Source organism: Mustela putorius, unplaced genomic scaffold (genome assembly GCF_011764305.1).
Source record: "Mustela putorius furo isolate JIRA1106 unplaced genomic scaffold, ASM1176430v1.1 tig00000224_pilon_pilon_pilon, whole genome shotgun sequence".
Classification (NCBI taxonomy): domain Eukaryota; kingdom Metazoa; phylum Chordata; class Mammalia; order Carnivora; family Mustelidae; genus Mustela; species Mustela putorius.
In genome coordinates this window covers 8,159,208-8,183,528 of record NW_025421321.1, presented here as the reverse complement: position 1 = coordinate 8,183,528, position 24,321 = coordinate 8,159,208, and the positions used below count along the sequence as shown (strand labels likewise).

Sequence of the window (24,321 nt, the reverse complement as noted above, 5' to 3'; positions counted from 1 at the left end):
TTAGCATAGTAGTGCATATCTCCTAAAAGTTCCTTGCCTTACTAGACAGCCCCTCACCTTGTCCTTTAGATAAACTGTCGTTGTTGGGGGCTCTTCTTTCTGTGATTGTTGTCATTTCCAGGTTACTGGCTTTTCCCTCTCCATGGACACCACAGGATAGGGGTTAAATGGTACCACCTGGTGGTGATGAAAGTCTCATCTCCCTTTCTTCCCTGACACCACCCAGCATGGGTGTTGGAGTGGTCCATGGAGTCTAGTGAAGGGGAATCTAGGCTCCTCACTCAGACTTTGTTGAAATCTTCTGTGGTGTTTGTCTGAATGTTTTCTGTCATGATGGATTGTCCCTTTTCTGGCACTTTGTCTAGTTTGTTACCATTTTCTGGTTATTAATCTGTAGTGCTAAGTATAAGAAGAATGAAGCAAAAAGAAAACTCAGGGAACTCACCTCTGTGCCATTGCTTGGGCTCCAAGCTCCCTAGCTGGTCTGCCTCTTCTATTTATCTTTCAGAAGCTTCCTCTGTTTGTTTCATGGATAATCTCCAGGGATTTCAGTTGTGATTGAAGAAAGCAGAAGTTCACTGTATCTGACTATATATGGAAGGAACAGCTGACCAGATTTGCTAATGGATTTGGTGTGGGGTATGAGGGAAAGAGCAGAGTCAGTGGTGACCTTTTTTTGTCTTTACCAACTGGAGGGATGCTGCTGCTATTATTAGAGAAGCAGAAAGCTGAGGTAGGGCTAGCTGGTTGTTAAGTGGAAGCTTTGGTGGGTTTTAGAAGAGTCAAGTTGAGGCTGCACAGTGGAGATGTTTTGTAGGCTCCTGGATCACAGAATCTAGTGTTAAATGTGGCACAGAATCTAGTGTTAAATGTGGAGGTCTGGGCAGGCATTACATCTTTGAGAGTCATCGTGTGGAGATATATTTAAAGCCATGGGACAAGATGGGACCATTTGGGGAGTGAGGAGGTCAGCCCAAGGACTGAGGCCAAGGATGCTTCATGGTTAAATTCTTCTCAGAGGAGAGAGTGATAAATTTGGTCAAGTGATACCAAGAGGTATGGTAAGGTATGGCACATTGTCTGACCCTTGGGCTGAACATTCTGCCGGCAGCAACTTTATTTCCCATTTCCCAAGCTGGGCTTTCTTTTTCGAAGACTCACGACTCTTATTTCCCTTTTAACATTTTTTGCACTCTTCTTTTTTTTTCTTCTTCTTCTTCTTTCTGTAAATAATAATAAATAAATGATAAACACAAATATAGTTTGATAAATTTCACTCCTGGCATAAGGAATAAGAACGAGTGAGTTTTTTAGTAGCTGGAGCCATAAATTTCTCAGGGATACCCTAACAATTTCTTCAGCGTTACTTGTTTCTATCCTTATTTCTTTTTTTCTCCTTATTTAGACCTACTAATCTATTAACAGATGTCTAAAAAATAAATATTTTATTTTATTTACTTTGGAGAGGGAGAGAAAGGTGGGAGGAGCACAGGGAGAGGGAGAGAGAGATTCTTAAGCTGGAACCATGCTGGGTAGATCCCAGTGCCGGGCTGGATCTCAGAATCCTGAGATCATGACCTGAGCAGAAATCAAGAGTCAGATTCTTAACCGACTGAGCCAAACAGGTGCCCCATTTTATTTATCTTATTAGAAATCACTGATATCACAACAGAATGGCTTTCTTCATTTCTTATTACAAGTTAAATAGATTGAGGGGAGCATATGTGGAACCCCTACTATGTGCCATCTTTGTGCCCACGTACTTGACATTACATATGTCATACATATCTACTCCCTTAGATCTGGTGACAGCATTAGGAGATAGGTTTTATTGCTGTCATTTCAAAGCCAAGGAAATGGAGAGATCATGCTCTGCAGTGAGCTGCCTTTATTTGCATAATCACCTTCTTGATAACATTGTAGGGAAAATTATGTTTCAATATACACTTTAAAGCAAAATCCATTGGTTAATTAGAGAAGAATTGGTAAGTCCTATCATTTCCCTTTATAGTTTTGGTATGGTCAATGTCAGGTGTTCTTTTACTATTTATTACTCTTTACAAACAAGTTTAGGAGTATGGAAGTAAAATTAAAGTGACTTTTAAATGTGATTATTTAAAAATAGATTGATCTTTGGAGTGCCTCCCCTAGTACACAAATTGATTATGTCAGGTCTGTGAGTGGCCAAGGCTATTCTTCACATCCAGAGAGCATTGGCTTAGTTAGTATCCTTAAGGGAAGTGATACATTTTATGGAAAGCAAAGTGTTAACTTGTTTCCAGAGAAACAGCTGTTGTTATGCAATATGGAGGGTGTTTGCTGTAACAGTTTGCTATGTTGAGTAGCTAGAGAGGGAAGTTTTCCAAAGATGGATCCTGTCACTGCAAATAAATAAATAAAACCAAATCCCCCACTACATCATGTATAGAGTAGCTATGGGGATGCTATATTTCATCTTTTCAATGATTTTCTGCTTAAAATGGGCAGTTTTGGGAAACTGGTCCTTTCAAGCAGAGATTTGGAAGTTCAGTCTGTGCAGTTCATTATCAAAGGGAAATATTGACCATCGACTTGCTGGGACTCTAACCAGAAGAGCTGGAAGTGACTTCTGAGACTGCTGTCTTTTTTTATCAAGAATCAAACAGAAAATTAGGGAGGCTTGTTAAGTGACTCTCATCTAAGGAACACACAGCAAATAGTTGGTAGGTCAGTGAGAACCCAAAGCTGCCAGTAGGCATTTCTGCCACATTCCTTCAGACTGGCTGCTCAAAGAGGCCATGTCAGTGAAAGATGCCCAAGAAGGGTTTATGTACGGTAGTTGGTGAATGGTGACTTTGAACACCAAAGGTCACGTTTCCTGCTAAGTGGACAAAACACGATGGTCAGTCTGTTCATGAACAAGCTAAATGTGAACGTTTGTTCTGGAGTAAAATGAGGCATTGCCCTGCTGGAGATGCCAGCTGTGTGCCAGCTATCTCGTCTGTCCCCACGCGACTCCCATCTTCACTGGCTGTACTAGCACTCCCTGCATGCGTGGTTCCCAGCCCGGACTACGCAGGTCCTTCTCCTCAGCTGGCTATGTATTTTTCCAAGGCATTTGCTGGCCGGGACAGGCCACTACTTGCCAGCAAATCCCTTTCATCCCAGCAGCTTGTGACTACCCTCATCTCAATACCTTTATTTTCTTCCTAGAAACTTTGTTGCTTCATTTCTTTTTTATTCTATTTCTTCCATGAGGTTTCCTTATCCATTTCATTTTCTCCACAGGGCAGGGTGGTTTCCATGAAGTATTATGAGATTTTTTTGGTGCCTTTATCATAGTATTTTATTCCTTCAGGGAAAACAAAACAGAAGAAACAAAACAGGAAAATACAAATTTCTATAAGAAAGAAAAGAGAGTGTTTTTCTCTTTTTATCTTTGTCTGTCTTTCTCACCAAAAACACTTCCCCCCCACAAACCAGACTGCAAATCTCCTGCCAGTGGTTGGCTTATTGATAGAAGCTTCATGTGGGCAAACAGCCTATTTTGATTTAATTGGTGATTTTTCTTATCATTTGTAGGGAAAGTTTCATATAACATGGGCCAAAAATCTTCCACTGGAAAATGATTCTATCTTACATGGACCATTGTGATCTGCCTCTTACTTTCTTCCTCTAACATTTCGCCTGCCACCAAAGCTTCCCTCTGTGCCTTGGCATTAAGTTCCTTGCACCCTGCTTTCTTCCTTGGTCTCCTTTGTGCTTTCTGCTCTCTGCCTCCATTTCCTGCACTCCTACTCTCTCTTCTAAGAGTCACCTCCTCCAGGAAGCCTTTTGTCATATGCCAAGATCGGGTTAAGTACCCTTACTTGAATACCTTGGTATATTCTTATGTAATATGCCGTTGAGTTTTCTCTTTACTTGACATAGCCAATAGCCATCTGATTGTGTAACTCTCTTATTAGACTGCTAGATAACATATATTTTACTTTTATTCATGTCATATAACCAGTAAGTGCTTACCTAGCACAGTGCCTGATCCAAGGGAGATTTTTCCAATCAGTATCTAAGTGTAGGTAGATGAAAGAGTGGAATTAATTTAGTTGTTAATCACTTCTTTTGTTGGGTATTTTATGATAAAAATAGAGGGAACATATCAAATAATTTCATTTCTATGAAATTCCTAAAGTAACTTTTTGATGCAGAAATAGTAGAAACTTCTCTTGAGTTACATCTCTTAGGAAAGATTTTGGACATATAATTGCAGTATGATAAAAGGTCATACAATCCCCTGGAGAAATGTGTTTTCTAGGATGTTAGCAATTCATAGATGCAAATCATCTGACTTGGGAATTCTAGAACACTTGCAACTAAGTAAGCAAGTTTTGGCGATAATTATTTTCTATTGTCTATACAAAAGCTTTGGGCAAGCAGTTTCAAATTTAATGTTACAAACATTATATGAATAAAGTAGCCTTAAAGTGTTCTTTTTATGCCTTAATATAAAGTATAATAAAGCTTCTCAGGTAAAGATCAGATTTTTTTTTTAAGGGACTTAGTCAAGGAGGAAATGCATCTCTTTTCTGGCAATTTTAGAGTTGGGTGGGAAGACTGGCATAACTCCATGATATTCTTGATTCCTTTCTGTGTACTGGGTATTCAGGAGCATGAAAAGGGCAGTTACCTCAGTACCCTTAGCTCCCAGGTGTTAATGGCTCATTGCTTGGTCCTTCAGATCTTCTCTTCCAAGTACCTAAAGTAGGGTTTTAGGTAATAAAGTCTCCCTAGTCATTGTGGTAATGAGGCCGAGACCATGGACTCCTTTCTGTTTTGAATGAGTTTGCTTCATTCTGTCCCATGGCCAAATATTCCACCAGTCTTGGCTGCACAACTTGAGATTTCAGTGGGTGCTGGGTGATAAATTACTGACAATCTCTTATTCCTATTTTTATTGACCATCTATTACACTCAGGCATGAAGTTTCCCCTAGAGTTAGAATGATGAGCAAGACTGAGTCTTTGCCCCGAAGGAACTCACAGTCAAGAAGTGGAGGTGGTTATGTAAAGGGAGCAGGACAGCCCAGAGTGCACTGAATCTCGAGACTGGCATGTGTCAGGAACACAGACTGAGGAGCGGGCCAGGTACTCTGCTCATTGTTTCCCTGTGTTAATTCTTTGAGTCCTCTTATAATACCGTAAGATAGGTATCATTATTATCACATGCTGGGGAAGGAAACGAAGGCACAGAGAGGCTAAATAACTTGCTCAAGGTCACACAGCTGGGATGGGGTATTGCATCTCTTGAGTCTAGCTATACTCCTCGTGGTTCTACGCTCTCCTGTCTTTTGGTGGAGATGAGGAGGTAACTCCACCATGTCCCTTCAAGGAGGGAAGGAGTTTGACTAGATCTCAAGTACATGTAGGAAGCCTAATTCATTCTAGTGAGGGGAAAGAGTACTGCAAAAGCCTAGAGGCATAACAGCATTTCCCACCAGGAAACTTCGGTAAAATTTCAGCATTCCTGGAGGATCAGGTAAGAGGAGCCAGACTGGGAGGGATTTGAACCTGGAAGACTGTGATGCAGCCGTAGCAGTTTATTTGAGAAACACACACACACACACACACACACACACACACACGCAGCCACAATGAACACAGAAAGTAATGGTATCTGAGACTGAACTCAGACAGCCCTGTGTTCCAATCTTGACCTTGTCATTTACTGGCTATTTAATATTTGGAACTGTCTTTAGCCTCTCCAGCCTTATGGGTAAACTACAGAGTAGGGATGAAACCGTGGAAAGGCTTGGCCACTGGCACACAGCACCTGTGCAGTCAAGTTGGCAGCTCCCGAGAGACCTGAGAGTCCTGTGGTCCCCAACCTGACTGCACATTCCTTCCTCCCAGGGGGCTTTAAAAAAAATGCAATCCTGTGTGCCCACCCTGAGAGATTCTCACCTAAATGGATTGGGATGGAATCCTGGCATGGGTATGACATTAAAATCCTCCAGGCTCTGCTGCTCAGGCAGGGACGCAGGCTGCCCATCTAGGCTCTCTGAGGCAGCAGGGCTCAGAGGAAGACCTCGGAGCTGGAGGTTAATCTGGCCCCCTGTATTAGGATCTCAGTGTCTTTGTATACAATACCTCTGTACGGAAGGAAAACACTTCATTCTACCCCCTTAGGTTCAGTGACTGTAACCCTGCAAATTAGACTATAAAAAGAGAGGAAGATGAGAAAAGGTTTATTGGTATGAATGTATACGGAGACCTTCATAGGAAAATGAGGAGCCAAAGGAGCTTATATGCCTTTTTAACAAAGGACAATGGATGTGGTGATGTGACAAGACAGAGAAGAAAGGGTTTTGGGCTAGTGGCAGCAAACTGAGAAAGTGACTAGGAAATATGTAGAGGGAGTAGGGGGCAATAAGAGTACTTGGGTAGATTTGTTCACAGACCCACCGTAGTGCTGACTTGCTGTCTGCTTCGGGGCCATCAGACTCCCCCGGTAAGAGTGGACTTGTGGCAGTCCCCATTTCTCAAAAGTTTCTGCTTTTAGTCAGAAAAGGAAGATTCCCCACAGGTTTCTTTCCACATACACTGATTCTCATTGGCTTCCAGCTCAAAATAATCTTACCCAAAGTGACATATTTTGGGGTGACACATTCCGATCCCCTTTAGCTTCTTGCTCCTGTGACCTTGAGCATACCGGCTGCTCCTGCAATCAAGCTGCACTGTACTAATACCCCTGTTGCCCACGACCACCACCCCTTCTGCTTCTAGTACTGCAAAGTCCAGCAGACCCCCACCTACCCCCAGAGATCGTTAAGAGGAGAAACAAGATAGTGACCATGGATGCACTCTCAAGCCTGGAAAGCTCTGAAGAAACCCAAGTTTCTCCTGCTGTCTGGACGTTGCCAAGGTCACAGCCAGCACAGGAGGTGAGGCCTCTCTGCCCCACCTACCTAAGACACTCCTTCTTCCCCTTCGCTGCCTCTGTTTGCAGTAGGGAGGTAAATAAATTCCATCAGGCCTTTCAATGTTCTTTTTGTTCTGGGAAAAAAAAAAAAAAAATCAATGGACCATGGAGAGCACGTGACTTGGCTTGGCACGTCCACAGTTGCGGAGCTCAGAAGCTGTACAGCCTGTCCTTCTGCTTTGGTGAAGGCATGACTGTATTTTTAGACCTGCCCAACGCTGCCAAGACAAGTAGTGTATGGAGATGCAGGACAGGCTTGCTGGCCTGTGTAACAGAAGCGTCTTGCCTAAAGCTACGGCAACATATGCTGGAGGTTCTCATTTGCTGCTGAGGATGGTGGAGGGGGGGTGGCGTGTTTTGTTTTGGCTTCTCATAAAACATTTTATAGCACTTCACACTGTGTGCTCGAGGATGTGTCGAAACATAGGATTAGCTTTATGAACTAGCTTTGTGAGGTGTCTGAGGCAAGATAGCAAGTTTTGAAAAATGAATAACACTTAAGTTTATCTTTAAACTGCAAATACAATATTTACATTTTTATATACACAATAAAATAATTTATCAAAACACTACGAATTTGGAATTGTGATCATTTGGGTTGACTTTTTCCCTCTATACTCCATACGGAAGGTTGGTTGTATACATTATAATATTACAAAATCAAGAGGAGATTTGTTAATATCTTAAGAGAACAAACTGTTCTGGCATACACATGAAAACAGGCTTTATTTCTTGCTGGTTTCTCACCTCCTGTAACAACAGCTTATCACTAAAGTTGATTTCATTTCTATCTTGACTTCCCAGCTTTGGGCCCCAGTTGGAATAACCACCTCACCAGTTTCCCATGTTCTGTTCTTTTTCTTACCAGTTTATTCTCTGGACAGCGACAGGAGTGGTATTCGGATACAAATGTGGCTATAATTGCTGATAACTGACCTTCGGGGGCTCCCTCGGACCAGTATGATAAGGACCAACACTTTCTGAGTGGCATATGAGGCTGTGACTACCTTCCTGTCCCTCGTGTCTTGGCGCCTTTGTCCACAGGGGAGGCAGCTGCAGAGAGCTGGTTTTATTTCCCAATGCATGGGAAACTCCAATTAGAATGACCTTCCTCCTGCCTTCTGCCATTTCAACTATAATCAGAACTGCAGGGCGTTACTCATGACCCTCCAACCCTGAAATAGTGGCTTCTCAGGGCAGTTGTCCATCCGGCTCCGGGCTATGCTGTGCATACCTTTGCTGGGGCGCCTATCACCCAGTCTTAAACTGACTGATCAAAATTTATGAGTTTTAGGGCACGTTTATTACATTCTTTGTGGAAAAAGATACTGTAGGGTTTTATTCTTCTAACCTTGGAGATGGAATTCAAAGCAGATGCCAGTTCTGCCATTAGTTTCCCATCTGAGATCTGCGGTAATCTGCATACATGCAAACATGTGCGTGCGTGCACACACACACACACACACACATTCATACCTATGCACAATATTGATGTACACAATTAATAGTCTGCTTTATTCATGACCTTCATTGTCCTGTGTTTGGGGTGATTTTTATGTTTCTTCCCTGAAGGATGCTTAATACATATCTCCCTACACTTCCTAATTATGTCACTTTGGAATTTGATCCTTTAGGTATATCCAAGGTATGAACTCTTTGGTGTATGTTTCAGTCTGAAATTTGAATTTGCAGTGCAGTTAATATTCTATATGTTAGGTACTTTTTATGAGTAAAACACATTGGGAACAGAGTTTTGCATTCCATATATGCTCTTATTTAACAAACTAGACAATCCGTAATGACTTGATGTGTCTTTTCTTCATGAAAAAGCAAAAGGATAGTCCTCAAATGAAAATCAGAAAAATACTGTATGTTAGTGAAAGTATGAAAATATGAAGGGACGTACACAGGATATACTGAGAGGACATTTCAGGATACTCAGGGCTGATGATTTTTTTTTTTTTAAAGATTTTATTTATTTATTTGACAGACAGAGATCACAAGTAGGCAGAGAGGCAGAGGAGGAAGCAGGCTCCCTGCTGAGCAGAGATTCCGATGTGCGGCTCTATCCGAGGACCCTGGGATCATGACCTGAGCTAAAGGCAGAGGCTTTAACCCACTGAGCCACCCAGGTGCCCCAGTGCTGATGATTTTTAATCCAGATCTACAAGGATGAAGTTACTAAGTAAATTGGTAGTGAAAGTTAATACTGTAAGGGTAAAAGCTTAATCTATTTAGGAATATAAACTGGATACTCTAAAAGAAGCATTTCTACAACATCTGTTCTTAGAGTAATTACTACTCATCCTCATTACAACACCCGAGCAACGAGCCCTTTGTTAGGTCAATTCACCAATTTATTTAGAATCAACAACTTCATTGCTTTGAAAGGAGTCGTTAATTCTGGCCTTCTGCAGATTCACATGATGCTTTCTTTTAATTAATCCGAATTGTGATTATATAGATTACATGTAAATCTATTTACATTATAAATCTTGCTTCATGTTCTGGTAGGAATTAATAGAAATCCAATATTGTTTAAGTTAATTGAATTGTACTTAGTGGTACAAATGGATTTTTAGAGTTGTTTTTACTTGGCACAGTCCAAAGGTTGCAAAGACAAAACTTCAGTTTTTATAGCTCCTATAAGGAGTAAGAAAATGAATGAAGTATTCTCTGAGATACAGTCATGATCTAGGGGTCCTAAATAATATAAACCACTAAGCAAATACAAGCATCCTCCCTGCCAAAGTTCCGAAGGTATGGATATATTAGAACTGAAAGCTTGTCCCCATCCTAGATCCATGAAGTTAGTAGATATCTTTTATGTGTCAATTACATCGTTGACAAGGACATTTTATTACAAAGTGGGTAAAAATTAATAACAGTAATAGCAAATGTATGTGAATACTCACTGCATGTAGCTCCTTTCCTCATATTTTCTCAGGTCTTTCTGTAAGCTTATGTGAAGGATATTGTTTTCTTAGAAAACTATGGTCTGTGAGAGTCACACAATTAGTGGAAAGACCCCAGGGTCATGTTTGACTCCAAAAACACATAGACTTTCTTCATTTTATGTTAAAGATTCTCTGATTGCCTCAGTTTTACTTCAGACAGTGAAAAAGCTCTAACTATTCCACAAGACAATTCTGAGTTACGAGTGAACATTTTAGATCTGGAATCAACGTGTGCCACATATGCAAACTAGGTAATATAATTAGCTAGGGAACAGGAAGTTCCAAAAAATTCTGAAATAAGCTTGAAGTTACGCACTTTTGAATGCTGAAGTACAAGGAGAAAAATAAAGCCCACTGTGACTGCAGTAAGGAGTCTCTCTTGGAAGCCATTTCTGTGTGGTCGCGACTCTCAGGCACGAGGTTCCCCCTTGCCTTAAATGCAGACCTGTTGCTCCGCCTTCTCTAAGGACTCAGAATCAAAATCAAATCAGGCTATTTTGTTAGAGCAAAGGACAGGACGGGAACTGGCCCCTGTCAAGAAGAGCATCCATCCACACCCCTGGTTTGCTCTCTTTCCCTCTCTCCCTCCACAGGTGCTTCTCTCCTTTAGTCCCGCTGCTTTTCTCCTGGAGAGGTATGTCCTGGTACTTCTGTCCTCTCTGTGGTCTGCTTCATAATGCCTGCCCTCTTGCTTGCATATGGCTCTTCTAGACCCACCAGCGATCAGTGCTTCCTTTTAACATCAGCCTTGATTAGTAGATCACCTCATGTTTCCAGTTTTCCCATTCTCCAGGGATCACAAGGATTAGCCCAATTCATCTTTACAAAACATAGGTCATAAGACACGGGTCAGAGGTCACCGTGTTTGAGCTGTCTTTGTGTTAGGTGTCTGACCTCATTTGTTTGTATTTTGGGTATTTAGGAGTAGAGTCCCATGTTCTATAGAAGGACGGGGCCTTCTTAGAGGTTAGTGGACACGGAAACATCCCATGGAAGACAGTATGTCAAACACAGCTTCTCTTCTACACAGTGGGCTGGAATCTAAAGGGATTTCCAAACGTCGATGGTACATAAAAGCAGCACGCAAGCTCTCTGAGGAAAGTAATTCACTTTCCTATTACGGAACACAGTACCACCTGCTGTGTAGTGTTCATGCAATTTAAATAATAGTGTAAATAAAAGCAACCACAAAATAAATGCTCTTCATTGATTTCTTATTTTATGTCACACATTTCACATACATTATTAATAATTCTTCCAAAACTCTAAAGGATGGATGGAAACATCTGCATTTTACAGAAGAGATAGATGTTCGGGAAGCTTAAGTGACTAGTCCAAGATAACATCACATGTTAAGTGGTAAATACTGAGGTCACCCTGATTGTAAAACCTTCATGTCTTTACTGTATTGTCCTGACAATATATATATATATATATTTTTTAAGATTTTATTTATTTATTTGTCAGAGAGAGAGCGAGCGAGAGCGAGCACAGGCAGACAGAGTGGCAGGCAGAGTCAGAGGGAGAAGCAGGCTCCCTGCGGAGCAAGGATCCCGATGTGGGACTCGATCCCAGGACGCTGGGATCATGACCTGAGCTGAAGGCAGCTGCTTAACCAACTGAGCCACCCAGGTGTCCCAGACAATATATTTTTGTATTTCAACAGTCGAAAATAAAGAAATGAAGATGAGAAAAATACTAGGTCACATTTATGCAGATACTTACCTTTGCTGTTTTTCTTCCTTTATTCCTCAAGTTTCAAGTGAACCCTGGTGTCCTTTCTTTCAACCTAAAGAAATTCCTTCTCCTATGTCCTTAGAGGACAGGTCTGCTTAGATAAATTCTGTCTTCTTCCTTGAGAAATGACTTTTTTTCATCTTCGTCCCTGGAAGATATTTTCATTAGAAGGAGAATTTGAGGTTGATAATTCTTTTCTTTTTTTTGCCTTAAAGATGTTGTTCTACTCTCTCCTGGCCTCCAACATATCTGATCAGAAAATGTGGTCCTTGGATTGTTGTCCCCTGTATTCAATCTGTCTTCCCCCCTACCTACCTGTGATGACTTTTAAAAATTTTTCTTTATCTATGGTTTTCAGTAATTTTATTGTTATGTGTCTGGGTTTATTTTTTTTTCTTCAGTGTTTGTTCTTTGGAGTTTGTTGAGTTTCTTGTATCTATAAATTTATCTTTCACCAAATCTGGGAATTTTTCAGGCATTATTTCTATGAATGTTCGTTCTACACCAATATGGTCTGCCTCTGCCTTAGGGACTCCAGTGGCACAAATGTGACATCTTTTGATTTTCTCTCTCAAGTCACTGAGACTCTCTAACCATTTTTAATAAGTTTTTTTTGTTTGTTTGTTTTAATTTATTTGGGAGACAGAGAATGAAAGAGTGCATGAGCAAGGAGAGAGGCAGAGGGAGAAACAGACTCCCCCTGAGCGGAGAGCCCAATGTGGGACTTGATCCCAGGACCCTGAGATCATGACCTGAGCCAAAGGTACATGCTTAACTGACTGAGCCACCCACACACCCCTGACTCTAGTGATTTTTTATTTCAATTTCTTTTCTTTCTGTTCAGACTAGATAATTTCTTTTTTAAAATTTTTTAATATATTTATTTTAATTATTAATTTGACAGAGAGAGGTCACAAGTAGGCAGAGAGGCAGGCAGAGAGAGAAAGAGGAGGAAGCAGGATCCCTGCTGAGCAGAGAACCCGATGTGGGGCTTGATCCCAGGACCCTGGGATCATTACCTGAGCCGAAGGCAGAGGCTTTAACCCACTGAGCCACCCAGGCGCCCCTAAACTACGTAATTTCTACTGCTCACTCAAGTTCACTTGCTCTTTCTTATCTCCATTCTTCTATTGAGCTCATTTCATGGATTCTAAGCTTCAGATATTATAGTTTTCACTGTGATTTAGTTCTTTTTTTATAGACTCTATTTCTTTTAAGAATTCCTCTCTCTCATTTCAAGAGTGTCACCTTAGTTCATAGAAAATGGTTCTAGCAGCTGCTTTAAAGTCTGTGTGATAATTAACACATTTGAACCGTCTTTGGGTTGGCATCTGCTGATCGCTCACTCCTTTGAGAATTGGTCGGATTTGGTTGTTAGTATTTGGATTATAGCCTGGACATTTTGAATATTATATCGTTAGACCTTGTACACTGTGAAACTTCTCTGGAGAATATTTGTTTGTTGTTTGAACAAGTAATCTACTTGCATGATATGTTCTTTGCTTTTGTGGTGGTCATGTCAAGGTCGGTTAAGTTTTCAAAACCTTTGAGATGCTGTTTGGGTCTGCTGGGGCATAAATATCCCTCAGGGCTTGCTCTGGTTCTTGGGTGATGTTGTGCTGTAATTCACTTCTCAAAGTCTTCCTTGTACTTCTTTGGACATTTTTGGTACATGTACAACTTGAAGGTGAGCTCAGCACTTGTGTGGGTTCAAACACAGGATTAGAGATTCTCTTCTCTGGTTCTCTCTCATCTGTGGGGTTTCTTCCATATTCTCAGGCTCCCAGGATCCACTTTTCCAGTTTTTCTTGCTGGAAAGATGGTTCTCAGAGTTGGCCTCCTGGGCCATGGCCTACTTTCATGCAGTTGTACCATAATGCAAAGCAGTGAAAGAAGAGGAAAACCCATAGCAGTGGTTCCTTCGCTCTTTGCAAACTGGGTGTCCTTTTTTCTGCTTCTTCTTCTTCTTTTTTTTTTTTTAATTTGAAAAATATAGAGAATGGGATTGGGTGGGAGAGGTAGAGGAAGAGAATCTTCAAGCAGATTCCCTGCTAAGCACAGAGCCTAATGCAGGGGGCAGCTGGATATGGGGCTTCATCCCAGGACCAATGAGATATGACCTGAGCCAAAACCAGGAGTTGGTCACTCAATCCACTAAACCTCCCAGGCACACCATTTTTCTGCTTCTTGTAGCCAAAAGGTTGAATCATCATTTGGGATCTTAGGTGTCCATGTCTCCCCTGGGGGTAGCAGTACAGATTTACTTTTGAGGTCTCGAGGCAGGACTGGTTGAATAAAAAGAGAAAATTCAACATGGAGACTTTCCCCGTACTCTGGCTTACAGGAAGCTTTTCCTGCTGATGTAGCCAGAATGATCTTAACTCTGTATTGTTTTTGTTTTTGTTTTTTTGTTTTGCGTTTGCATCTTTTTTTTTTTTTAAATTTTATTTATTTATTTGACAGACAGAGATCACAAGTTGGCAGAGAGGAAGGCAGAGAGAGAGGAGGAAGCAGGCTCCCCGCTGAACAGGGAGCCCCGTGCAAGGCTGGATCCCGGGACCCTGAGACCATGACCCAAGCCAAAGTCAAAGGCTTAACCCACTCAGCCACCCAGGCGCCTTTGATGTTTGCACCTTTTATCAAGTTCCCAATTTGGCTTGCTTTCAGGACAAATCCAGAAGGAGAAAAAAAAGGATAAACTCAGAAAACTCTTTGTAGCCAATTTTATCTTTTCTAAAGTTTTGACTTCTCTCCTTAAGCCACTTGCTGTTTACTTTCCTGACTCCTCAGATAGCTGTTTGCCAAATGTGTCCACATTTAAGTTGTGGCCAGGGGAGCCACAGAATAGGCTCCTTATTCTGTGGACTGCCTCTTAATCATGTTTTCACCCCTAATACTTGCCACAGAACCTACCACATGATAGACAATTAAGTAATTGAAGGTAATACAAGCATAAAACGTGAGGCTCACCAATGTGAAGGAAATCTTTGTGTGTGTATGTGAATGAAAATATAAAAAGTGAAGCTTGCCAATTCTCCAGTAAATTCTGGTATGACCCGGACAGAACGTGTTTGGCTCACTGTCTACCACTCTTCCCACGCTCAAAGATGTTCAGTACTTCTCCTTTGCTTGGCACCCTGCAGAGCCTGAATGCAGCCAAAGAATATTCCTAGCACCCCAAACCCGGAAACCACTGGCAAGTGAAAAGCATGGGATGTGGGGTACAAGCCGGTCTTTCACTCCTGTTTTTCACACGTGTCCGCACACAATTTTCAGCTTTTGTTTCCAATTTAAATGCAGGGACTTCTCCCCAAAATTTCCATCTTCCTATATTCTTTACTCTAAGATTCTAGCTGATGGGCACAGATTTCCCTTTACCAGGTGGGCTTGTGGAAGAAAATCATTTATTTCGCTTTCTTATACAAAGTTCTATGTTTTCATTAAAAAATGTAATTTGACTAATGTGTTTTATGGAGCTTTCCCTCATTTGTACCAAAAAGAACTTATGTTAGTGTTTTAGGCCTTGGGAAATGATGAATTTGTTTAATAGATCAGTAATTATCCCACTCAAAAATGATCATTAGAATTCCTTTTTATTTGATTACTATGTATCACCAAACCCACAATCCATTTATCACCAGCTGCATCCATTAATCCAGCTTTGCTGGTCCATGTATAAGAGACTACTCTAACTTCTCATTTTGAGCCTTTCTAAGAAAAATATTGCTAGAAAGTAGTATGCCTTAAATATATTTGATTTAAAATCTCAGTCTGTACAAACTTTTAATTTTGGTTTTGTTTGCCATTTTTCTTACTGAAGACTATTTTCCAGTTGAGTCACAGTCTAAATAGAAGTATACTTTTTTGTTAGGGGATTGGGGGTGATTATTAGCTTCTAGGGGGTGACAGTGGTAGTAAGAAATGAGGTCTGTAAATGTGAATAACTTTTCATGTCTTTGTACGTTTGGTATGAAACACCCTAACACTAGGTATTTACTTAAGGGAGCTTGTTCCAGAACTTTAGGACATTCCCACTTCTAAAGTGGAAAGCAAGGTCAGGAAATTGAGCTCTGAGAGTGTACTGAGCATGGTGTGGTGCAAATACCAAACACGAGTTAGTTAAAGGTTGACTTCACTGAGTACAAAGTTCTCTAGTAAGATTTACTTTGGATCGTCATGGCTTGGGATTCCGCCTCACTCTGCTGGTACCGAAATCAGAACAGTAAAGAGGAAAGAAACTGACTGCGTGGTACAATCCAAGTGGGGTTCACAATCTAAATGCGTTTTCTTTTCTCCTTTCCCCTGTGGGGTCTCCAGTTTACCGTGGTTTCTGGGCAGTCCTGATGCTTCTGGGAGTCGTCACCGTGGTGACCGCAAGCTTTCTGATCATCTGTGCAGCTCCCTTTGCAAGCCACATTCTCTATAAAGCCGGTGGAGGTGGTTACCTTGCTGCAGGTATGTGCGAGGCAAAGGGTGTGGTTTCCAGCCATGGCTTTTCTGGATATCCTCATATTTTCCTTTTCTAGTTTCAGGTTTCAAACCTCTGTAGTAATAATACAATGAATTCGTACACAGTTTTGCTTGAGTGCCCACAACTTGCAGTCCCTTCTCTAGAGACTTGTGTTTTCCATGTTCTTCACAGCATTTGCTTACTGTATCCACATGGTATAAAGAAGCCACTAGAAGGAAATGCTCTGTTCTTTAGCCTCACTTAACCTGTTTATTTTCTATCTGTAAAATGGGTCCAGAGCATGTCTCTCTGTAACATCAGGATATGGGTGAAGTTGTCCAGGTACTCTTAAAGAGATAGCTGCATGATGATATTACAAACTGGCATGATTTACTTATCACAGGCAAAAAACATCTCTTTCTATGGTGTCACCATTCACTTTTCTTAATTGTGGTTCATGTGTGTTATAGAAATACATTCTTTCCTTGGAAAAACCTGCATTTTTTTTAGTCAGCTTTCCAACGAGTTTTTTTAATGCCCATTACAGAGATCTCAGTAAGATAGGAAAATAATTGACTAGATGTGTCTTGCAAATATCAAGTGTTTTTCATTTAACTGGGAAATAAAAACAAGAACGTTAATCTGAAAACATATAAGCATAGATGATTTGTAAAGATAAGAGTTCTAGAAAATGAGACAAACATCACTATGGCCAAAACCAAATCATACATGGCTATGCTATATTGTAACACCAAATCGGGACACAGAGTTTCTGTATGAAATGGTAGTGATAGTAAAGAAACAGAATGGATAACATTGTCATCTCTAAATCATTAAAGAGACAGCTCCTGATGTCCATCACCATGTAATTGATGACCAGTCAACAGTTCAAGCACTCTTATTACATAACATTGTGCTTAATTCTGTGGAGGGACTAGAAAGAATAATCTCAATTTATAATCTCTCTTCTTTAATTCATAATTCCCTAAAACCAAATCCCTCATAAGCCATAAAGCTGAGCATTTTCTGAGCCAAATACTTTTTCCTTCTCCAAACCACTTTCTAACTTTGGTTCGTTCCAAGGTCTTGTGAAGATGCATATTTTTCCATGATCTTCCCAGAAATAACAGCTGTCTGCTAGAATGTGTAAATATTTGTTTCTTCTCACTCCTTACACTTCTTTTTAAATCTTTTCCAATAAAGGAAGTATGTATAGTTGACCCTTGAACAGTTTGGGTTTGAAACTGTGGGTCCACTTATACATGGATTTTATGTGTGTGTGTGTGTGTGTGTGTATACATATACAAAAACAGATTTACAGGACTGTACTATATATATATATATAAGTACATATATATGTATATATATGTATATGTATATAAGTACATATATATATATAGTACAGTCCTGTAAATCTGTTTTTTCTTTCTTATGTTTTTACAGTCCAGTTCAGTAAATTTATAGTACAGTCCTGTACATCTTTTTTCTTTATATTTTTCTTATGTTTCTTTTCTTAGCTTAATTTATTATAAGAATACAGTATATAATACGTACACAAAGTATGTGTTAGTTGATTATGTTATCAGTAAGACTTCTCTGGTCAACAGTAGGCTATTAGTCATGAAATCTTAGGGAAGTCAAAAGTTACAGGAAGATTTTTAACTACAGTTAAGTTTTCGTGGTGCCAAAAGTTATAGGCAAAAAAAAAAAAAAAAAAAAAAGAGTTATAGGCAAATTTTATTTTATTTTTTTTTTAATTTTTTATTTTTTATAAACATATATTTTTATCCCCAGGGGTACAGGTCTGTGAATCACCAGGTTTACACACTTCCCAGCACTCACCAAATCACATACCCTCCCCAATGTCCATAATCCCACCCCCTTCTCCCAAACCCCCTCCCCCCGGCAACCCTCAGTTTGTTTTGTGAGATTAAGAGTCACTTATGGTTTGTCTCCCTCCCAATCCCATCTTGTTTCATTTATTCTTCTTCTACCCACTTAAGTCTCCATGTTGTATCACCACTTCCTCATATCAGGGAGATCATATGATAGTTGTCTTTCTCTGCTTGACTTATTTCGCTAAGCATGATACGCTCTAGTTCCATCCATGTTGTTGCAAATGGCAAGATTTCATTTCTTTTGATGGCTGCATAGTATTCCATTGTGTATATATACCACATCTTCTTGATCCATTCATCTGTTGATGGACATCTAGGTTCTTTCCATAGTTTGGCTATTGTGGACATTGCTGCTATAAACATTCGGGTGCATGTGCCCCTTTGGATCACTACATTTGTATCTTTAGGGTAAATACCCAATAGTGCAATTGCTGGGTCATAGGGCAGTTCTATTTTCAACATTTTGAGGAACCTCCATGCTGTTTTCCAGAGTGGCTGCACCAGCTTGCATTCCCACCAACAGTGTAGGAGGGTTCCCCTTTCTCTCGCATCCTCGCCAGCATCTGTCATTTCCTGACTTGTTGATTTTAGCCATTCTGACTGGTGTGAGGTGATATCTCATTGTGGTTTTGATTTGTATTTCCCTGATGCCGAGTGATATGGAGCACTTTTTCATGTGTCTGTTGGCCATCTGGATGTCTTCTTTGCAGAAATGTCTGTTCATGTCCTCTGCCCATTTCTTGATTGGATTATTTGTTCTTTGGGTGTTGAGTTTGCTAAGTTCTTTATAGATTCTGGACACTAGTCCTTTATCTGATATGTCGTTTGCAAATATCTTCTCCCATTCTGTCAGTTGTCTTTTGATTTTGTTAACTGTTTCCTTTGCTGTGCAAAAGCTTTTGATCTTGATGAAATCCCAGTAGTTCATTTTTTCCCTTGCTTCCCTTGCCTTTTGCGTTGTTCCTAGGAAGATGTTGCTGCGGCAGAGGTCGAAGAGGTTGCTGCCCGTGTTCTCCTCAAGGATTTTGATGGATTCCTTTCGTACATTGAGGTCCTTCATCCATTTTGAGTCTATTTTTGTGTGTGGTGTAAGGGAATGGTCCAATTTCATTTTTCTGCATGTGGCTGTCCAATTTTCCCAGCACCATTTATTGAAAAGGCTGTATTTTTTCCATTGGACATTCTTTCCTGCTTTGTCGAAGATTAGTTGACCATAGATTTGAGGGTCTATTTCTGGGCTCTCTATTCTGTTCCATTGATCTATGTGTCTGTTTTTGTGCCAGTACCATGCTGTCTTGATGATGACAGCTTTGTAATAGAGCCTGAAGTCCGGAATTGTGATGCCACCAACGTTGGCTTTCTTTTTCAATATCCCTTTGGCTATTCGAGGTCTTTTCTGGTTCCATATAAATTTTAGCATTATTTGTTCCATTTCTTTGAAAAAGATGGATGGTACTTTTATAGGAATTGCATTAAATGTGTAGATTGCTTTAGGTAGCATAGACATTTTCACAATATTTATTCTTCCAATCCAGGAGCATGGAACATTTTTCCTTTTCTTTGTGTCTTCCTCAATTTCTTTCATGAGTACTTTATAGTTTTCTGAGTATAGATTCTGTGTCTCTTTGGTTAGGTTTATTCCTAGGTATCTTATGGTTTTGGATGCAATTGTAAATGGGATTGACTCCTTAATATCTCTTTCTTCTGTCTTGCTGTTGGTGTAGAGAAATGCAACTGATTTCTGTGCATTGATTTTATACCCTGACACTTTACTGAATTCCTGTATAAGTTCTAGCAGTTTTGGAGTGGAGTCTTTTGGGTTTTCCACATATAGTATCATATCATCTGCGAAGAGTGATAATTTGACTTCTTCTTTGCCGATTTGGATGCCTTTAATTTCCTTTTGTTGTCTGATTGCTGAGGCTAGGACCTCTAGTACGATGTTGAATAGCAGTGGTGATAATGGACATCCCTGCCGTGTTCCTGACCTTAGGGGAAAAGCTTTCAGTTTTTCTCCATTGAGAATGATATTTGCGGTGGGTTTTTCATAGATGGCTTTGATGATATTGAGGTATGTGCCCTCTATCCCTACACTTTGAAGAGTTTTGATCAGGAAGGGATGTTGTACTTTGTCAAATGCTTTTTCAGCATCTATTGAGAGTATCATATTGTTCTTGTTCTTTCTTTTATTGATGTGTTGTATCACATTGACTGATTTGCGGATGTTGAACCAACCTTGCAGCCCTGGAATAAATCCCACTTGGTCGTGGTGAATAATCCTTTTAATGTACTGTTGAATCCTATTGGCTAGTATTTTGTTGAGTATTTTCGCATCTGTGTTCATCAAGGATATCGGTCTATAGCTCTCTTTTTTGGTGGGATCCTTGTCTGGTTTTGGGATCAAGGTGATGCTGGCCTCATAAAATGAGTTTGGAAGTTTTCCTTCCATTTCTATTTTTTGGAACAGTTTCAGGAGAATAGGAATTAGTTCTTCTTTAAATGTTTGGTAGAATTCCCCCGGGAAGCCGTCTGGCCCTGGGCTTTTGTTTGTTTGGAGATTTTTAATGACTGTTTCAATCTCCTTACTGGTTATGGGTCTGTTCAGGCTTTCTATTTCTTCCTGGCTCAGTTGTGGTAGTTTATATGTTTCTAGGAATGCATCCATTTCTTCCAGATTGTCAAATTTATTGCCGTAGAGTTGCTCATAGTATGTTCTTATAATAGTTTGTATTTCTTTGGTGTTAGTTGTGATATCTCGTCTTTCATTCATGATTTTATTTATTTGGGTTCTTTCTCTTTTCTTTTTGATAAGTCGGGCCAGGGGTTTATCAATTTTATTAATTCTTTCAAAGAACCAGCTCCTAGTTTCGTTGATTTGTTCTATTGTTTTTTTGGTTTCTATTTCATTGATTTCTGCTCTGATCTTTATGATTTCTCTTCACCTGCTGGGCTTAGGGTTTCTTTCTTGTTCTTTCTCCAGCTCCTTTAGGTGTAGGGTTAGGTTGTGTGCCTGAGACCTTTCTTGTTTCTTGAGAAAGGCTTGTACCGCTATATATTTTCCTCTCAGGACTGCCTTTGTTGTGTCCCACAGATTTTGAACCGTTGTATTTTCATTATCATTTGTTTCCATGATTTTTTTCAATTCTTCTTTAATTTCCCGGTTGACTCATTCATTCTTTAGAAGGATACTGTTTAGTCTCCATGTATTTGGGTTCCTTCCAAACTTCCTTTTGTGGTTGAGTTCTAGCTTTAGAGCATTGTGGTCTGAAAATATGCAGGGAATGATCCCAATCTTTTGATACCGGTTGAGTCCTGATTTAGGACCGAGGATATGATCTATTCTGGAGAATGTTCCATGTGCACTAGAGAAGAATGTGTATTCTGTTGCTTTGGGATGAAATATTCTGAATATATCTGTGATGTCCATCTGGTCCAGTGTGTCGTTTAAGGCCTTTATTTCCTTGCTGATCTTTTGCTTGGATGACCTGTCCATTTCAGTGAGGGGAGTGTTAAAGTCCCCTACTATTATTGTATTATTGTTGATGTGTTTCTTTGATTTTGTTATTAATTGGTTTATATAGTTGGCTGCTCCCACATTGGGGGGCATAGATATTTAAAATTGTTAAATCTTCTTGTTGGACAGACCCTTTGAGTATGATATAGTGTCCTTCCTCATCTCTTATTATAGTCTTTGGCTTAAAATCTAATTGATCTGATATAAGGATTGCCACTCCTGCTTTCTTCTGATGTCCATTAGCATGGTAAATTCTTTTCCACCCCCTCACTTTAAATCTGGAGGTGTCTTCGGGCTTAAAATGAGTTTCTTGGAGGCAACATATAGATGGGTTTTGTTTTTTTTATCCATTCTGATACCCTGTGTCTTTTGACAGGGGCATTTAGCCCATTCACATTCAGGGTAACTATTGAGAGATATGAATTTAGTGCCATTGTATTGCCTGTAAGGTGACTGTTACTGTATATGGTCTCTGTTCCTTTCTGATCTACCACTTGTAGGCTCTCTCTTTGCTTAGAGGACCCCTTTCAATATTTCCTGTAGAGCTGGTTTGGTATTTGCAAATTCTTTCAGTTGTTGTTTGTCCTGGAAGCTTTTAATCTCTCCTTCTATTTTCAATGATAGCCTAGCTGGATATAGTATTCTTGGCTGCATGTTTTTCTCGTTTAGTGCTCTGAAAATATCATGCCAGCTCTTTCTGGCCTGCCAGGTCTCTGTGGATAAGTCAGCTGCCAATCTAATATTTTTACCATTGTTTGTTACAGACTTCTTTTCCCGGGCTGCTTTCAGGATTTTCTCTTTGTCATTGAGACTTGTAAATTTTACTATTAGGTGACGGGGTGTGGGCCTATTCTTATTGATTTTGAGGGGCGTTCTCTGAACCTCCTGAATTTTGATGCTTGTTCCCTTTGCCATATTGGGGAAATTCTCGCCAATAATTCTCTCCAGTATACCTTCTGCTCCCCTCTCACTTTCTTCTTCTTCTGGAATCCCAATTATTCTAATGTTGTTTTGTCTTATGGTGTCACTTATCTCTCGAATTCTCCCCTCGTGGTCCAGTAGCTGTTTGTCCCTCTTTTGCTCAGCTTCTTTATTCTCTGTCATTTGGTCTTCTATATCACTAATTCTTTCTTCTGCCTCATTTATCCTAGCAGTTAGAGCCTCCATTTTTTATTGCACCTCATTAATAGCTTTTTTGATTTCACCTTGGTTAGATTTTAGTTCTTTCATTTCTCCAGAAAGGGCTTTTATATCTCTCGAGAGGGTTTCTCTAATATCTTCCATGCCTTTTTCGAGCCCGGCTAGAACCTTGAGAATTGTCATTCTGAACTCTAGATCTGACATATTACCGATGTCTGTATTGATTAGGTCCCTAGCCTTTGGTACTGCCTCTTGTTCTTTTTTTTGTGTTGAATTTTTACGTCTTGTCATTTTGTCCAGATAAGAGTAAATGAAGGGGCAAGTAAAATACTAAAAGGGTGGCAACAACCCCAGGAAAATATGCTTTAACCAAATTAGAAGAGATCCAAAATCGTGAGTGGGGAGAAAGGGGATAAAAAGAAACGGGAAAAAGGAAGAAAGAAAAAAAAAAAAAAACAAAAAGAAAAGAAAAAAAAAAGAAAAGAAAAGAAAAGAATTTTTTAAAAAAGAATACACCTAAGAAAAATGTAAAAAAGAAAAAATATATATATTAGATAAACTAGTATAAAATCGTTAAAAAAGAAAAAGGTAACAGTTAAAAAAAAATTTTACCCGAAGGCGAGAAAAAAAAAATGAAAAAGAAAAAATTAAATTAACTGCAAGACTAAAAAAAATCACAGGAAAAAAGCCATGAGTTCCGTGCTTGGCTTTCTCCTCCTCTGGAATTCTGCTGCTCTCCTTGGTATTGAAACCGCACTCCTTGGTAAGTGAACTTGGTCTTGGCTGGATTTCTTGTTGATCTTCTGGGGGAGGGGCCTGTTGTAGTGATTCTCAAGTGTCTTTGCCCCAGGCGGAATTACACCGCCCTTACCCGGGGCTGGGGTGAGTAATCCGCTCGGGTTTGCTTTCAGGAGCTTTTGTTCCCTGAGCGCTTTCCGTAGAGTTCCAGAGGACGGGAATACAAATGGCGGCCTCCTGGTCTCCGGCCCGGAGGAGCCGAGAGCCCAGGGCCGCACTCCTCAGTGCGCGCTCAGAGAACCGCGCCCAGTTACTCCCGTCTGCCTGACCTCCGGCCGCGCTCAGAGCTCACCGAGCCTGCGACTGGTTCAAGGTAACACGGAGCTGTGAGCTTACTGTCGGCTCTGTCTCTGTAGCCGGCTTTCCCGTTCCAATACCCGCAAGCTCTGCGACACTCAGACACCCCTGATCCTTCTGTGACCCTGCGGGACCTGAGGCCACGCTGACCCCCAGTGGGCTTCGCCCCGGTTTAGCCTCTGGAGCGATGTCCCTCAGCGGAACAGACTTTTAAAAGTCCTGATTTTGTGCACGGTTGCTCTGCCGCTTGCCGGGAGCCGGCCCCTCCCCCCGGGGTCTATCTTCCCGTCGCTTTGGATTCACTTCTCCGCCGGTCCTACCTTTCAGAAAGTGGTTGTTTTTCTGTTTCCAGAATTGCTGTTATTCTTCTCTTCGATCTGCCGATGGATTTTCAGGTGTTTGCAATCTTTAGATAAGCTATCTAGCTGATCTCCGGCTAGCTGAAGCAGTCTCAGCTTGCTACTTCTCCGCCATCTTGACTCCTCCCTCAGTTATAGGCAAATTTTAAACTGCGGTTAAGATTTGAGGAAGTTGAAATTTTCTTTTCTTTTTTTAATTATGTTATGTTAATCACTG

At 40.4% G+C, this 24,321-nt stretch overlaps 1 protein-coding gene across 2 annotated transcripts in view; it reads left to right on the top strand.

Moving 5' to 3' along the window:
* TMEM182 (transmembrane protein 182) overlaps positions 1 to 24,321 on the top strand; it is a 63,575-nt gene that overhangs the window by 22,933 nt on the left and 16,321 nt on the right. Inside the window, exons 1-2 of one of the 2 annotated variants that reach the window (XM_045077620.1) lie at positions 15,755 to 15,853; positions 15,966 to 16,103. In XM_045077620.1, coding sequence (XP_044933555.1) covers positions 15,992 to 16,103 — 112 coding nt within the window. In that variant the 5' untranslated portion in view covers positions 15,755 to 15,853; positions 15,966 to 15,991. Of the gene's footprint in view, positions 1 to 15,754; positions 15,854 to 15,965; positions 16,104 to 24,321 lie in introns of those variants that run through there. The other variant, XM_004764380.3, reaches the window with a different exon arrangement.